General features: G+C 38.4%; 1 protein-coding gene across 2 annotated transcripts in view; it reads right to left on the bottom strand.

The window, feature by feature from the left end:
• LOC308094317 (glycogen debranching enzyme-like) overlaps positions 1–12,489 on the bottom strand; it is a 31,270-nt gene extending 18,781 nt beyond the window's left edge. For both annotated transcript variants that reach the window (XM_080440890.1, XM_080440889.1), the window contains exons 1-9: positions 12,390–12,489; positions 10,455–10,614; positions 7,458–7,668; positions 6,516–6,685; positions 4,113–4,316; positions 3,159–3,340; positions 2,563–2,674; positions 2,050–2,176; positions 970–1,072 (exon numbers count right to left, since the gene is read on the bottom strand). In XM_080440890.1, the coding sequence (XP_080297016.1) occupies positions 970–1,072; positions 2,050–2,176; positions 2,563–2,674; positions 3,159–3,340; positions 4,113–4,316; positions 6,516–6,685; positions 7,458–7,668; positions 10,455–10,542 (1,197 nt within the window). In that variant the 5' untranslated portion in view covers positions 10,543–10,614; positions 12,390–12,489. The remainder of the gene's footprint in view (positions 1–969; positions 1,073–2,049; positions 2,177–2,562; positions 2,675–3,158; positions 3,341–4,112; positions 4,317–6,515; positions 6,686–7,457; positions 7,669–10,454; positions 10,615–12,389) is intronic.
• Positions 12,490–17,094: the final 4,605 nt, after the last annotated feature.

Below are 17,094 nucleotides of genomic sequence, written 5' to 3'. Positions count from 1 at the left end.
TAGCAAGACAAGGCAATTCATTGATGAAAGTACAAGGTATAGGGAATAGCAGTGGCGGCCATTTTGTGGTGCCACAGATCGAAAGCCCATTCATTTCCCTAATAGAGATTTCAGAAAATATTGATATTAATTATTTTAAGCCAAGCCATCCAGGCTCCTGGTGAATCATGACCATAAAACATTTGACATTTTGACAAAACATATTTGAAAACCACAAAACAAAGGGTATTTATCAAATATAGTATATCATATAATTAAATATTCAAATATGTTTTGACACGGAATCAAATGTTTTATGGTCATGATTTACCAGGAGCCTGGGTGGCTTGGTTCCCTATGGATGTCATCGTAGCAGCTACACACAACAAAACAAAGAATTGTCATCAGGCAGCAGACACAATGTGAAACATAAAAAAATATTAAAATAAGACATTCACTAATGGCTAGTTAATTAAAGACAGTTCAGTCAGATAACTCAATAATGGATTGAACCAATATTTTATTGCAGAATGTAAATACAAATGTGAATATAATATTTGGCGTTCAGGCTCTGCTAAATTTTTTCTCCCTGCTCAGCACAATTAGACAACCATCATTAACCATTAAGAGCAGGGGGAGAAGATATACAATAACAACCCCCCATGGGGAACAGAACTAATAGCAGAGCCCACTGGTGGTGCTGGGGTGGAGGTGGGAGCAAACAGGCTCATACCAACAGTACAGGGACACTGACAGCAGAAGGAAGAACAGAGACTGAGGTGAGCTGAATTAACCCGCCAAATTGGCCGGCTGATTGCCACGTCAGCGTATGACGTATGGGTCTTGCATAACACTGTTGTAATAACGCATCTGTACATAGTAATGCGCATGTGTGGCACCTCTCGAGTGTATCTGCCTGAACAAGTATCGCAAGCTATGTATCATTTAAAAACAATTAACACACACATTACACATTCCCTACAATATTACCTGTTCCTGGTGCTGGTGCACAATGTGGTACTGTTCTCCATTCATTTCATTCAGTCTCCCTCTCAGCCAACCACAGACCTCCTCTAGATGAGCGGGGGAAGCGCTATAGACAGAGGTGAAACAATCTAGTTAGAATATATAGGCATGCTGGCTTGTGGTGGACATTTTTGTCAAAATTAAATTTTACCATGGATAATATTACCAGAAACACATAAAGAGCTATAGCCTTAAATGACCTTTACAGGTCTGTAACTCTGAGAGTGCACAAATGGAACCAAATGGACCCATTTGTTTCCATTTGTGTACTCTCAGAGTTATGGGGGTCCTTGAAAACAAAACGTTAAGAGAACCACTGTGCTTGTGGACTCCTAATGTGCCTTAGTGTCATAGTAAATCAGTGTCATAAATATTCTTATAATCAAAATGACAACATTATAATAAAAAAATATATAAATAATTTTGCCCTGGACAAGGCCAAGTCTTGCCACGGACACATGTCCGTGTACGGACACATTGATGACCCCTGTATATAGGTACTCAGTTATTGACACAAGGTGAGGGGTTCATAAATACTATAGAGTTATACTGAATGACCACTGAAATCCATTGCTGCTGGGTCTGAGAAATCACTTTAAAGTGAGCCTGTCAGACCATCAAGATTCAGTATGGAGTTAGAATTTATATTTTTGAGGTTTTAACAGTTTTGTGGCTCCATCGTCCTGTGTATGTTATAAAGTTAAGTGAACACCCAGTGAGCAGTTATCAGCAAAGTGTTCCATTTATTTAAAAGAAACACTTCATTCAGTGTAACATCAGTGCCATTCTTCGAGTTTCCGGTCTTGAATTAACACGTATTCAGCATTCCTAAATGTTTTGTTGAGGACAGTATCCTTTTTATCTGAGAGTTTAAAAACAAAAGTTTAAGCACAGAAGAACCATTTCAACTCCACGTGATTTTCTAGGAAATGTGGATGCATGTTTTTTTTTGGACATTATGGTAGTGTTCCTCGAATTTGCGTGAAATTATCAAATAAATACCCATCTGCTCTTAAAAACTGGTGATGTGACTTTGAACCTGACCTCTGAGGTTTGAAGGTCTCCAGAGCAGAGTCCATGTCCACTGTGTTACCAAGACGATGGTAACCAGGGTCCGGAATGATCCTCACGCCATATTTCCCTTGTGTCTTATTATAATCTGCCTTGGTGCCTTATATCACAAAGAGACACACACACACACAGTTTTTCTTTCTAATATATGTTAGAATAATATATGTTCATGAGCAGCAGGTTTCTGAACTGTTCTTTTAGTTGTAACAGATAGTACAGATAGACATTCTTTTAAAGCTGGATTATTAACTATTCCATTCCTTAGCCTAGTCGCTAACTTGAAATTACTCTTGAAGCCTGATTAATACTTATGCCAAAAATAGCCGATGCACAAGCTCGCAACGTGTTGTGCTGCAGCCCGTTGTCAGCACTGTGCACGTGTCACCGTGCGCAACAGAGTATAACTCAAGCTTTGGGATTACATGGGATCACTTCAATATAAGGACTGATCCACTAATCATGTTCAGGAGCTTGAAATGTACAAACCATTGGAGACCAGGTTTCTGAACTGGTTCACGGCTTTCTCCACATTGACCTGGAAGAACTCCCACAGTTTGATCTGAGGGAATAGGTCCTGCCACATAACATTGCGGAGAGCCTGATAGAAAAACAAACAGACACACACACACACACACACACACACACACACACACACACACACACACACACACACAGATGACATGTAACTGATGACATTCAAAGCAAAAGCGGGACTGTTCATGACTGCGAACATAGTTTTTTTAATTAATCATTTCCTGTCTGCTAAAATGGGTTCTCTAATTTTGTTAACATGCTGCATTGGACTTGTTATGACATAATCTGCTTAGTGTAGCGGACACTGGTCTTCCATTACGTGAAATTCGGTATATATACAGTTTACTTTAATGCATTTCAGAAAACAACTAAACTAAATTGAAACTAAGATGCGTTTGTACATCATATTGTTATGACTATTGCACACATGTCGACAGTAATATAATTAATAAAACCTAAAAGATAAATATGGGTTGTTATGGGCAGCCCCTGACCAGTTCAATGCATGTATTCACTAGATAATCAAACTAATCGTGAGCGGGTCTCACATTCAGATGACTCTCATTGGTGATGTTAACAGGCAGTCCTTTGTCAGTGTAGCGTCCGTCTGCTACTCTTGTGGTCAGATGCCATATAGCTCTGTCTAGGACCCAGGCTGGGCGCAGGTGAGGAGAGTTCACCAGGTTGTAGCCGCACTCTGGATGTTCTTTAACCCACGGACTGTTCGCCGCTGCAGACAGAGAGATGGAGAGAGAGAGGTACACTGTAAAATCCTGAGTGATAATAATAATAATAGTAAGATGGGCCATTACTATGGCATTTTTCTTTTTTCAACTATTCGACTAGTACCAACAAGGTCGACTAGTGGTTATACTAGTCGACTAGTTGGTGAAAGCCCTAGCACGCACTACAGTAAAAACTTCACAATATGTGCGTGTGTGTGACAAGCTTTCTCAGTCAAAGTGATGCATTATTCTAAAAAAAACTGCAGTGGGAAGGGCGGCTTTCCATATGTCTGTTCCAGATGTCTGTTGTATACAACAGACATCTAAGGTATGACAAACTGCAGGCATTAAAAAAAGAACAAGAAAGAACTAAGAATAAGACTGTTTCTGTTCAGTCTCTGTAGTCCATCAAACATGCTGACCGTGTGTGTGTGCGTTTAAGAGCCTTGCACCGTTTCAGACAACAAATTAAACACTTGGCAAGTTGGAGGATAGCCCTACCGTTGCTATGACTTCTAGGAGAGCAGCCAGAAACACGCCTAATATGGCCTGCTGTTGCTTCTGTATCAAGCACTAGTCAAAAGGTACAATTCTTACGTACAAGTACGGTAAATACCTCATCTCCTTGGCTAAATTTACATAGCACCTATATTTCTCTGTGGTTTAAATGTGGGTTCATGTGGATTAATGTTTAGAAAATCCACCATGCCGGTCAGGACCGGCAAATAGCTAATGTTGGATGACATTAGAGCTAAGGCATGCATAAAAGGTACTTACCAGTGTGATTGTACACCACATCAGTGATAGACAATATGTTCCATTCTTTCTTCATCATTTCCGTCACTGCCCCAACATCCGCCCAACTGTAGCTCTTCCCCTCTGGGCTGAACTCTGGGTTAAAGGTCAGCTGGTCAGCCAATGAGTAGCAGGATCTGGACTCTCCCAGGGTCTGCAGGGGGGTGAAATGAATCATGTTGTAACCTGTAAAGTAGATGGAGAAAGAGAGACATCAACCGGAAGAATAGATGGACCGACGGACGGACGGACACACCTTGTAATTTAGATGTACAAGTACAAGTTCACAACATGTACGATACGACGCATTGTGAGCTTGCAGATCGGGTATTTTTGCTTGCTTTTGTTTCTTAGGTTTTAGGCTATTTCGTAATAGGAGGGCCTATTTGCGGGTCCTTGGCATGGAAACGATTGAAAACGCCTGATTTAGACCAGTAAGCAGGATCTAATGACTGACACTTTACACTAGAGAGTTTATGTAAAATTACTGCATAGTGCATACAATAGGCTCCCACGCCTCCCGGGTGAGCTTCCTTTGACTCAAACTCTCGGTTATACCATAACCCTGCCCTGCGTAGCTTTGTGTTGTTGTGTTTTTAAACGATTTGGGGAATCGCTGCAGTCCTTTACAGCAGTCAAATGCCCACTTCCAGGTCTAGTAACAATCTTTTGCATTGGACCCTGTAGTACCTGGCTTTGGATGTGCTTGGATAACCATAGATGAATTTGAGCTGTGCAGTATGTGTGTTGAATGACATGCTTACCACATGTAAGCCCAAATATTTTCAGGAAAATGCCTAATGTTTTAAACTCCATAAGCAGTATTATTAACATGAACTCAACTCAGATCAGCTCTGCCTTGTTTACAATGCTACAATGGTTGTATTATCAATAGAAATATTGGTAATTATGTTATCAAAAGCCTTGTAGCAGTCGTGCCTGCCTTGGGAATGTGTACAGTAAAGTAGCAACCAACAAAGTAAACCAGGGTGCAGGCTCCAAAATGAAAACTTTTAGTTTCGGTAGTGAGTAGCCTCGGAAACCCAGGCTTTTTTTTGGGGGGAGGGGAGGCGGGGACATAGATTGGTGAAGCAATAGGAAGCCCTGCACGAATCCGGGCGGCTGGGTTTGGATCCGCCCTTCAAGACCATCGATTGGGCTCTATCTCTCTGTCTAGTAGTGAGTGACTCTGCTCTCCTTTTAGAGGCCCCCTCTCCTTTATTTGAATAGCATTGGTGGACCAATGAAAACACTCACTGAGTCAATAATGCTGGCCTATTGGATAAAAACATACACACACCCATGAGTAACCAGATGATTGCCACTCGAAGGCAAGGTGAGGGCTAACATTAATGTAAACATCGGCTGGCTGCCATGTTGACCCACTAAACTCAGGTGACCTCTAGCCCTGATTTTGTCTCATCTCGTTCTGTCTCTCTCTCTCTCTCTCCTGCTCACACAGGCTGTTGAGAAAGAGAAGTAGGCCGGCCGACCCACTCACAATTAAACAAGCATCAAAATTATAGTTCAGTCAGTGACTGTTTAAAAAGCAGATAATTGCTGTGCATTTAACACATTTGAGATGTTAGCTTATGCAGATTAAGTCATGATTAATGGAACAGTGGCGTGTCCTTTAAGGCCTGATTTATACTCGTTTGCACTTACTAAGACCCTGTGCTTAATTATTTATCATTTAAGCCAATATATGACATGGGTTTAAAAATACATTAAAAACAGTGTATATTGTCATCAAAAACATAGTCTTATCAACTATTTAGCCTTACCCACAATGTGGTAAGGAATGGTATGGACGTGCTGGCTGTGAACTATCATTTTTTTTACTTTTGTGCACAAAATTTAATTAAACAGGAGCCTTCTAAGTTACATACATTCAGTTATCAGTAATGATATTTGAAGTTTAACATTTCATGACAAAAAAAAAAAAACGTTTCTACAGATCATGGACCATTTTCTTTTTCCATCTTGTGCACAAACAGAATCATGTCCCACTTGGTGCCACATACAAAGTCATATTGCCCAGATGTTAACAAATCCTTTCACATTGAACACGAAGCAAAGAAAATAAGGCCACGAAAGGCATTGAGGAAAGTGCCTCTCTCCGTCTGTAATGTATGTCTGTCTGTCTGTCTGTCTTTCGTTGTAGTCAACGTTGTATGACGTTCTGTATAGTAGTGTGTATATCTGTCTGTCTCTTATATGTCATCATGATTTGTGTGCATGGGGATTTCATCTTAAACAAGCTCCAGTTTAGTAGACCTTGTATTGTGAATTTGTACTTCCATGTACTGTTGTTCTCATGTCTTACTAAATAAAGTACATCAATCAATCAATCAATCAATCAATCAATTTCTTTCTCAACCTTACCTGACTCCTTGGTGACTCTCAGTCTGCCGGGCCAATCGTCCAGGTGTCCTAGACATTTGGACAGGTAAGTCTGGATGGTGATACAGTCTAGGGGGACGGCTTGGTCCTCTGATCCAACACGCAGCACAGGGTCAACTACGATGTAGCCACCTCCTGATCGCTTTGTGTCTCTGTGGAGGAAAGATGACATCATTCATATGCATTACCGTTAACTGTATCCCCCTTCCTTGTTTAGGGCTAGGGTTAATTTGTGAGACCAAAACACTTATACTTTCCAAGCAAATGAAAGAGCATTTCACGTATAGACCTTATATGAGGTATAGACAAATAGTTGTGTAATGTTACATCCTGTACAGGTGTTACTGTATGAACATAGCATCCCTATTATGGGGGCAAACATTTGGTGAAAATAGCTGATCTACAAGCTCACAATGTGATGTGTTGTTTGAGTGAAAATACTCTCCTTCCTATTATTAGTGTTGTCTACATTACACGTATGTAGTTCTGTATGTTTGTTTACAGTAGTCAGATGTTTTCGTTTCTACTGGACTAATGTCCAAACCATCATTAGTAGGAGCTGGATGTAATCTCATTAGTGCTTCATAATCAGGTTGGTAACAGAAATCTGTATTGATCAATTTGATCTCAATTGCATGCAAACTGGTAGTCATGCAAGACTGACAATCCAGTCCAGTAAGAGATCCAGCTCTATAGAGATTCTTATAATGGTGGAGCAATATGCCTTGGTGATTAAAGATGAGAGTTACAAGTATGATGCCCACAGCGGTCAAGTGTCCTGTCCAAGTATGAACAAGTCACATACATACTCACTTGTTGTTTTAAGTTCATCATTAGTTAAATGCCTGAATGGGGTAACTTAGAAACTTGTATATATTCTCATGTATCATGTACATGTACATTATACAATCATAATAGTCTTACCCATATCCAAAGTAGAACTGGTAGGACCCAGCTATCTTGAGGTCCAGAAAGCAGAACTTATCAGAGTCATCCTCTCGTCCTGTGGGGTTATTCCACTCCAGAACGCGGAAGGTGTTACGCTTAAACCGCTCCCCAGCGGCCGGATAGTTGGTGTGCACCAAAACCTTCTTCCCTTGGAGACTAGGACCCAGGCGGAACTGAAGCTCAAAAGCTGTGGATAAACAGACACATTTTTAAATCATATTCCTAGAAAAGAGTCACTATTAAAAAAGTTACCTTGTTCCCTTGAGTCACACTTTATTTGAGTTAAGTAATTAACGCTTAATTAATGACGAATTAATTAACTCATACATTAATCCATCATGAATTTATCATGAACTCATCATTAATTCCTGGTCCTCACCATGCACTAATGGCAAACTTAACCAAGTGTAATATATCATTAGTTAAAGGTAGGGTAAGTGATATTTTTGTTGAAATAAGTGTTAAGTAGCTCTACATTCTGATAGTACTCATAGAGTGTTTGTTCAGTAACAGAGTCTCCCTGTCTCTCCTGCTCTTTAGTAAACAGAAAATGCATTTTCATGTCGGGATACCTATTTTATCCAATCAGGAGAGAGAACTTACACAAAATACAGATTAAACAAGGGAAATTGGACTTTGAATTTGACCTCTTTATTGATAATAAGCATAATGTAAGATTACATTCATTGTCTGTGACAATGTATGTAATCTTACATTATCAAAAGGATAAATGGAAGTGATGGCACTAAGAAATGAGCAGACAAAATTGTAACTGGAACACTATAAAATTGAAGCTGATAAATGGGTGCTCTTTCCTGACTGGCTGAAAACTTTCAACCCACCTGAAAATGTATTTTCTGTTTATTAAAGAGCTGGAGAGACAGGGAGACTGAACAAACACTCTATATAACAATGATTACTATCAGAATATAGTGCTTTTTAACAAAATAATTCGTTTTGTTTTAACCAAAACATATCACTTACCCGACCTTTAAGAACATTATGCCACAGTTCCACTTCTATGCCCAAGATGAGTGTTCAAAGACGGGTAGGAATAAGTGAGGAGGGTCGGTCTCTGAATGACCACTAGAGACCGACCCTCCTCGCTACTCATACTTGCCTATAAGCACTTATCCTGGGCACTGAAGTGGAAGAGTGGAATCACGTCCTTAGCTAATTATATATTACACATGGTTAAGTAAGTCATAATGACTTCAGTTAGTTAATAGTGAGGACCAAGATTTAATGATGAGTTCATAAATTCAAGATGAATTAATGTATGAGTTAATTCATCATCAATTAAGGGTTTAATTATTACGTGTGTGAAATTGCATGCTCAAGTAAAGTGTGACTGTACCATGTACACACAAAGATACATGTATAAAGACAAAGACAGAGATACATTTACATTCATACTGGTGCACACATCCTGACAAAACCATCAAACTAAGTAAACTACCGTAAGTAAGAGTTGAATAGTTCAGTGGAAATAGTAAGCTTGCCAATCAACCAGAAGAATACTGCACTTGGTCCAGAATCTGGCCCCTAACTCTTTGGTCTATATATAGGACAGTTAAAGAGCCCTGCTGTAACATCCCTATCAGGTTCAGAGAGGAAATGTCAAATGGTACTTTTTTTCTCTCCTCTCCTTTAGCTAAGTACAGTATTTGTAAAAAGCTGAACTGTTTTCCACTTTCAAAAGGGACAATATCATCAAAACATTATGTACAAAATACTAGATTATCCATTTAACTGCTTCTGGTTAACTGTGCTTGTGATTGGTAGGCTTTATTATCGTGATAATACATGGCTTTTTTTCAACAAGGATAAATGGATGTCAGTTTTGAATGATAAGACATTTGGAGAAGTATACATTTATACAGTATACTATGTCCACATATCGGCTGTGTGTTGAACAGCTCTGCATACTGTAGGCCAGTGGCGTCCCCAGGAATTACATTTAGGGCAGGCGAGATTTTTTTGGCCATTATCTCTGGAACGGAAGGTCCAATCTGCTCAGTTCAAAGCTTGTTGGATGCGTGACTTTGAGGACATTAAGCACGCAATGACAACTTTTCGGGTTATTTGGGTTTTCTAAGGGAGGCGAGATCTTAGTTGGGCAGGTGTCCTGCCTCTACAGTGGGTACGCCTCTGACTGTAGCTGTTTTGCACCTACTGTATAATCATTACTTTTGCAATACCTAATAACAGTTCTCTCTCTACTCATGATAGTTCCCTTTTCATGACTACTTTTGTTACCTTGAACCCAATTTTCACTTACATTGCCTTCAACCAGTATACATACTGGTAATACAATACTTGTAATACACTATGTAACTTTCCTCTTCTACCATGGATTTGAACCCGGTTTCCTGCTCAAGTGCTGACAGCTTTACCATTGAGCTAATAGAGCCGGCCTGCTTGCTCGGTGGATAAATTGAATCTTGACCATCGGGTAAAAATTCGTGTCAGATCCTGTGTCTATGTGAGACATGACCTTTGACACGATCTAAATGTCTCAATAGAAGAGCAGGGAGAGAAAATACAACCACCCCAATTGTATAAGTTATATAGTATTAACATACTCTACCATAGAGATTGGAGAGACTTATGTTATTCCAGTGTATCTATGACCTAGTGTAGCATTCATTGTTATGTGTTATGTACATTAATTATTACATTATTTTGTTGAGAGTTATGTTACAATAGAAGATACCAGAATACATTACTTGCATGGACCTCATACTTGGAAATAAAGCATTATAAAATGATCAAATGAGATGAATAAAGTATTTCTGATTCTGATGCATGTAGACAAAATCCTTCAGGGCTGACACATGGATATAAGGGAGATGAAAAGTAATTACTTTGGTCTCTAGACTGTATAGTGAGCAGAGTCTGAAGAAGGATTAATTTTAGATTCCCTTTATCTATATTTTAATATACAGTATAATACAACATATAGACAGTTACCTTGCTCCAGTCTGAATAGAGTTCTATCCAGGTTCTCCTTGTCATTTAGTAGAAGGACTCTGATCTGCTTCATGTGTTGGGGCAACATCTTCACTGGCCAGGTCAAAACTCACATCCACACTCTCTCGCCGTCTATTACACACCAGCACAAATGTCCCTCCTGCAGAGTGAGCGTGTGAGATATTAGCAGAAGTGCGGTTGCTCCATATTTCTACGTCAGAGATTTTTGCAAGACTTTGGGTGAGCTGAACACACAAAAATACATCCTGTTTTTGGAGCATTGAGCTACTTTCAAACATGTACAAATAAAAGCAAAACAAGCTTAAATCTTAAAGGTTAAGGTTAAATCACACAGTCTCCAATTAAAAGTTTTAAAACTACAAAGAATAAAATAATAATAGCCACACAAAAACCAATCCAATCTAGTCCCATCCTTGAACCATCCACTGACAGCTGTGATATACATGATCAGGTTGCATAATCAGTACACATTGTGTAAATGTGTGCAATGTAAAAGTGTTTCCTTCATTACATCTGTACCGAGTGGACCTCTGACATAGACCTACTGCACATATAAATGGAGCTGCTACCTTTAAACACATTTATATCTGATGCTTTTTTGTATGCTATTTAAATAGTTTTGGGGAAAATGCTGCTATTTTTCCCAAAAGTGACTGCAAAATATCGCTGCTATTTGTCTCAAAAAAGCTTTATACCCTGTATATATAACATGTATATAACATTTCAATGTGACATATCTCTGTTTCACTCAATACTGTACCCAGTGTACCCCATCAAACTGTACATACTTTTGCCATTGTTTTTCTTAAATTGTTTTTTATTATGTTTTGAAACTTGCTTTGGCAATGTAAACGTATGTTTTCTCATGCCAATAAAGCTCCGAATTGAAAAACATTTATTGAAATTGTAATCTAAAGTGTGCAAAATCATAGCTGCGTTTCTGGTTATTTTGCTAATCATTCCACGTTATTTTACTGAGTCAACAGTAACAGTCAGTGCATGATGCCAGCCAGCAGACAGCAGACATTCTGTTCAGGACAGGTTCGGCAAATCTCTGCATCCATCCACTTAACTAAAAAGCTGTTACATCGTAACTGGTGACCCATCGAATACCGTGATTCAAGAGATCGCTGTGAAATATTTTGGTCAAGGCATCTGAGTGCTCACATGGCACGCACGCATTTGTGATAATCTCTCACGACAGATTTTAATCAACAGATTTATAAAAGATAAATAAATACAATTTTAAAAAGGACAGTTGTAAATTGTAAAGTCGTGGCAGATCACGAAAGGCGTTTTAATTACCTTTTATACATTGAGACTTAATGGATGACATTGAGTCTTAATCTTATAGATGACTTCGATTTGATGCATTTAAGTAATACGTAAATAGAATGTCATGCTAATTGGTGGCGGCCCACGGAATTCAATAGGTCACCAATTTCAGCGCAACACCTGACCCTCCCATCGAGTTTGCGCAGTGCGAATAAAGTCTGATGATAACTCATGGGACAAGGTCAGGAATCCAGTGTGTTAATGTCAAACAATCTATTTATATTACTAACTCTAGTCTACAGACAGCAGCATTCAAATAACATGGTCTGTCTGTCGGTAGGTACACTGCACTGGAGTTACAGACACAGAGAGAATACAGACTGACTGACTTGACTGACTGACAGACAGCTGATAATATTCCCCACAGTGATGAAGCAGGAAATCAAGCACGCTGTAGTAGAACTGAATAACAGCAGCTAGCTTTGTAAATGTAATATTGGCAGGCAAGTAACTTCACATTTACTGTAAGTACTGTATACGGTACGGATATCCATTTATGCCACACACGCACACTTCCGTCACACATAAGAGGAACGTGTAGAAGCTTAATATAGCCAATGATAATGTAAAGGTAGTCACCTGTTATTAAGACCAGAACACACAGCCCAACAGGAGCAGAGTTCTGTTCTGCTGCTGAAAGTCTGCTTTATTTTTCCTGGATGGAGGGGATGGCTAGCAGTGTTGCCAGATTTTGCGAGAGAAACAAGCAACCAGGTCTATGAAAACAAGCCCAAAAGAAGCGACATGAGCACACACAGACAACTATTTGAAAATAGCCAATCTACAAGCTCACAACGTGTCGCAATGTGACGCCATTGTGAGCTTATATATCGGCTCTTTTCTATAAAAAGATTGACGAATTTGTAATATTTCTGATTTTTTTAAAAACTGTTTACATGATGTTTTGCATAGTGTAGCCTATATGTGCCTGTCATTGGCTTTCGATGAATTGAATAATAATAATAATAATAATAATAATAATAATAATAATAAATGTTATTTGTAATGCACTTTTCATTCACAAGGAATCTCAGAGTGCCACATGGTAAAACACATCATCAATGTTTGAATCAATCAATGAATTGAGTACAAAGGACCCCAATGGAAACAAGCCATAGGCTTTCTTGGGTTTAAAATCCTTTTAGCAGACCTTGTATTGAACTGTACTTTGCTGTGCTATTTTTTTTCAAACTGCTAATAAAGTATTCAATCAATCGATCAAAAATATGGGGGGTCCCCGACTCCTCCTTGGCACAACATCTTTTCAGATGGGAGTCTGTGGAGAAATGCATAGTAATTCTGGCGGTCCTTGACGGCTTGACATGAAAATGTTTGAGAAACCACTGGTTTAAACAACATTAGGAAACCAGCCCAAATAAGCAACTACACTTTAGAAACAAGCCCAAAAAACCGCAACGCAACCCGCAACTACCAATATTTACAAGCAACTTTACAGAAAAACAAGCCTTGCAAGTCGCTTATAATAAGCGGACATGGCAACACTGATGGCTAGATGAGAATGAATGGGCGGGGCTCACCTCCCAACCTTTGCATAGGGTACTTTTTTTCCCTTTATACATTATGTAATCATTATTACGATTATTATTTATTTGAATGGAAATTCTAACGCTGGTGTACTTTGACTTCGGATCTACGATGAGCTTATTTTAAACATGTTAAGTGTAAATTAAAATCACGTTAAATGTGTGATAACACATATTTATGGACGTTATTTATGCCTTAAAGGGAGTTTAAAGGAATAAATATGATATGTCATCTACTACCGTAATTACAAAAACAGCAGGGAAACCGCATTGTCTTGTAAAATTCAGTGTGCTATAAATTAATTCCACATTATTATTTAAAAATATATATTTTCACTAAATATACTATATTTATTTATTATATCACACACACTAGCTAGACATAGCACACACAAACACACACACACACACACACACACACACACACACACACACACACACACACACACACACACACACACACACACACACACACACACACACAGTTACATAACCTTGGACTGCAGTGCAGTTGGCAGACAGACTACTAATGGAAGCCAAAATGACCAGCCTTTGTAAAATGTTGGCTATTAAGATAGGCTGTAATAATTTTAGCTATTAGTTTTGCTGTAAAGCAGAGACATTTTAAAATGTGAAATCCCTCAACCGGACCATCTTGCCCCCTCAGTCAAGACTGGCAGTTTAAAAAAAAACCTTCTGGTACTTTTTAATTAATAGCGTTTCAGCGTCAAGCTTTCCTCAGTGTGACCTCAGAAAGTGGTCAGTGGTGTTGTGTGTATCAGGAGGGACTGATAGACAGACAGACAGACAGACAGACAAGGATTTCAGCTGCTGTCTGTAAAAATAAATATTTTTAAAAATCCCCCTCCTTACGCCCCCCACACACACGTTCGCGGCTAGTGCCGGGCCTGATCCTGCCCCTAAACCTTTGTGCTGGGCAGCAGGATCAAGTAGCAGCTAAGGAATGCACTGTCTGCCCCATACAGCATCACTTTACTTCTGAATGGACAGCCAGAGATCACATAATCCTTCTATGAAGCAATTTAGCACCAACATACAGAGAGGTGTGACAGTATGTCAGCTGCCTGACAAGAAGAGGGCCAAGCACTGAACTGTGTGCATGCACTAGATTTGGCCTAAAACAAATTGTAGAAATAACTAGTAATATCATCTCTTTTTAACATTCTAAGTATGGAGATCAAAATGAAATTGACTGTGTGAAACACAGTCCATTGTTTGGAGAATGAAGTTCTGGTATTGTTTGCTTTAATAGAAGATACATTCTACATATGTATGTCCCTTCAAGACCAATAAAATCACAACTATCATCATCATCATCATCATGACCATGCCACTATGCCACTGCATGATGTCAAAACAACACTGTGTTAACCATAGTACAACCAGGAAATGTCAAAGAGGAACTTGTGAACTATTTCCTTTTTATTACTGCTCCTCCCTTGGTTGAGCCAAGACACCTGGCACCTGCTACTGCTATAGACTCTAAGTTAGGAACCATGAAAGATCAGGGATTTTAGTTTAAGTTCGGATCAGAGTAGTAACTACCTAGTTAGTGGCCTTAACACTCATAGGACCACAATGGAAACAAGTCCTCAGAACTTTTTTGTGTTCTCTCTTCTCCTTTTAGCCCAAATGTATTATGACTGTACCTTGTGCTGTTTGCATTTCTGGCCAATAAGGTATTCAATCAATCAATCAATCAATCAAACAATCAAACAAACACAACTTTAAATTAGGTCCGGGTATAAGACTATGACTAATCTACAAAGATATATATTTTTATGTGAAGTATTTTCAGTAGCCTATTCACAGACAATACAATTTGTGGTTTTGTCTGCCATGGCATGTATAATTAAACATTTGTTTAGTTGTTTCACCATCTTAGTTATTAATGCAGAGTCTTAAGGTAAAGCATATTCATAACTACAGTAAACCCTAGTAAAAAAAATCCTATTGGATATTTTGACACGAGACACTAAACATTACCCCAATTTTGGCCTTGTTTTCCTCAGATTAATTCCTTACCACCAGAGCAGATAGATTCTGTTTATATATATTATATATATATATATATATATATATATATATACTTATATTATAATTATAAATAGTGACTTAAGTTGTTATTAAAGCTGATGAAAAGGCCTAAATATCCATGAAAGAATGAAGGGCCTATTTTATGCATGGAATGTCAAATTCGAAGAAGAAGAAAAATGCAAATGTATGCAATATGATATAATTATAAGTTTGGTTGTCAATTTGCCAGTTCTACTACATAATTTAAAGAAGCATGTTTTTAATAATATTGACATCAGTTGTAAATGACCCCAGGTCATTTTGTGGGCACTGCAATTCATTTTTGAGTTTTGGGAGTTTTATGTACATCGATATACAGTATAGTGCACTGTTGTATCTTTTCAGTTTTTAATTTGAGAGACTTTTATTTTGTTTGTTGTTGTGTGTGTGTTTTGCTTATGTGACGCTTTTATTGTGAAAGGTATTTTTGGTCCTTGATTTGTGATTAGTTCTTGTTTGCACCTGAGACAGAATAGTTTTCAGCGCAGCAGCAGTAAGCAATGGAACAGATAAAAGTAGGCTATTTAAAAAGTGGATATGTGCTACGAAGTTTACTTTTATCGCCAGTTTGACGGAAGCAGCACGTCACCTATAATGTTCGTTCCACTTGGACGAAGTTGAGGTAAGCTTCTCTATAAATAGGAGGCTATGCAACCAATTTAATTAGGCTATTATGTAGCGTAATGAACAGTGGTGGAAAGTAACTAAGTATGTACTCAAGTACAATTTTGAGTTATTCTTTACTTTACTAGAGTATTTCCAATTTACCTCTACTCAGAGTCAAATGTACTCCACTACAATTATTTTAAAACCTAAGTTACTAGTTACTTTGCAGAAATGATTATATTATAAAACATACATTAACTACTTTGGCCGTATTTTATCTATTTGAAGATCTACAAGGGTGTTGTGAGCTTGTAGATCTGCTATTTTCAAACATTTTAGAATTTTTACTTTTGGTACTTTAAGTATATTTTTATGCCAATACTTTTGTACTTTTAATCAAGTAACATTTTTAACACAGGCCTTTTACGTGTAACAGAGTATTTTTTATATTTGTGGTATTGCTACTTTTACTTAAGTAAAATATCTGAGTGAGTACTTCTTCCACCACTGGTAAGGGGGTTAGGCTAATTCAATTGCTCTTGCATATTATAATGCACGTTTTGATGAACACGTTGATGTCCTTGAAAATAATGTAGGCTGAAACGTAGTGTAAAAGTAATTTGAATGGGATAAATGTGCTGTAGGGCTTGATGGGGCTTTCCACATGAAGGGAAACATGGGGTGAGTTAAATTGAACTCTTTGCAAGGTTGTAACTTGTAGGATGGTAATTGAATCCTTTAAATTAAGTATTGCAATGGATGTTTGGATAGGCGGCCTAAAAATGTCTGCTGACCGTCACTGTCGTTTAATACGAAGAGCTTTTGTTGTAGGTACGGCAACGCAGCTTTAGGCCTATCAGCTGTTTGAGATTCATAATTTGACTGGAAGAAAAGTGGGGCTATTGTGCATCAACGCACGCAAAGTTTTGCAAGCTAACTGTAGCTTGAGAACCTATAATGATGTCCCATAACGTACGGCAGTTATTTAATTTAACTTACACCCTAGAGCTGTGACCAATAATACTAATTAAGGCTCA

This window comes from Gymnoscopelus braueri, assembly GCF_963280865.1.
Source record: "Gymnoscopelus braueri genome assembly, chromosome: 10".
Classification (NCBI taxonomy): domain Eukaryota; kingdom Metazoa; phylum Chordata; class Actinopteri; order Myctophiformes; family Myctophidae; genus Gymnoscopelus; species Gymnoscopelus braueri.
Note: the sequence above shows the minus strand (reverse complement) of the source record. Positions and strands in the feature narration are given on the sequence as shown.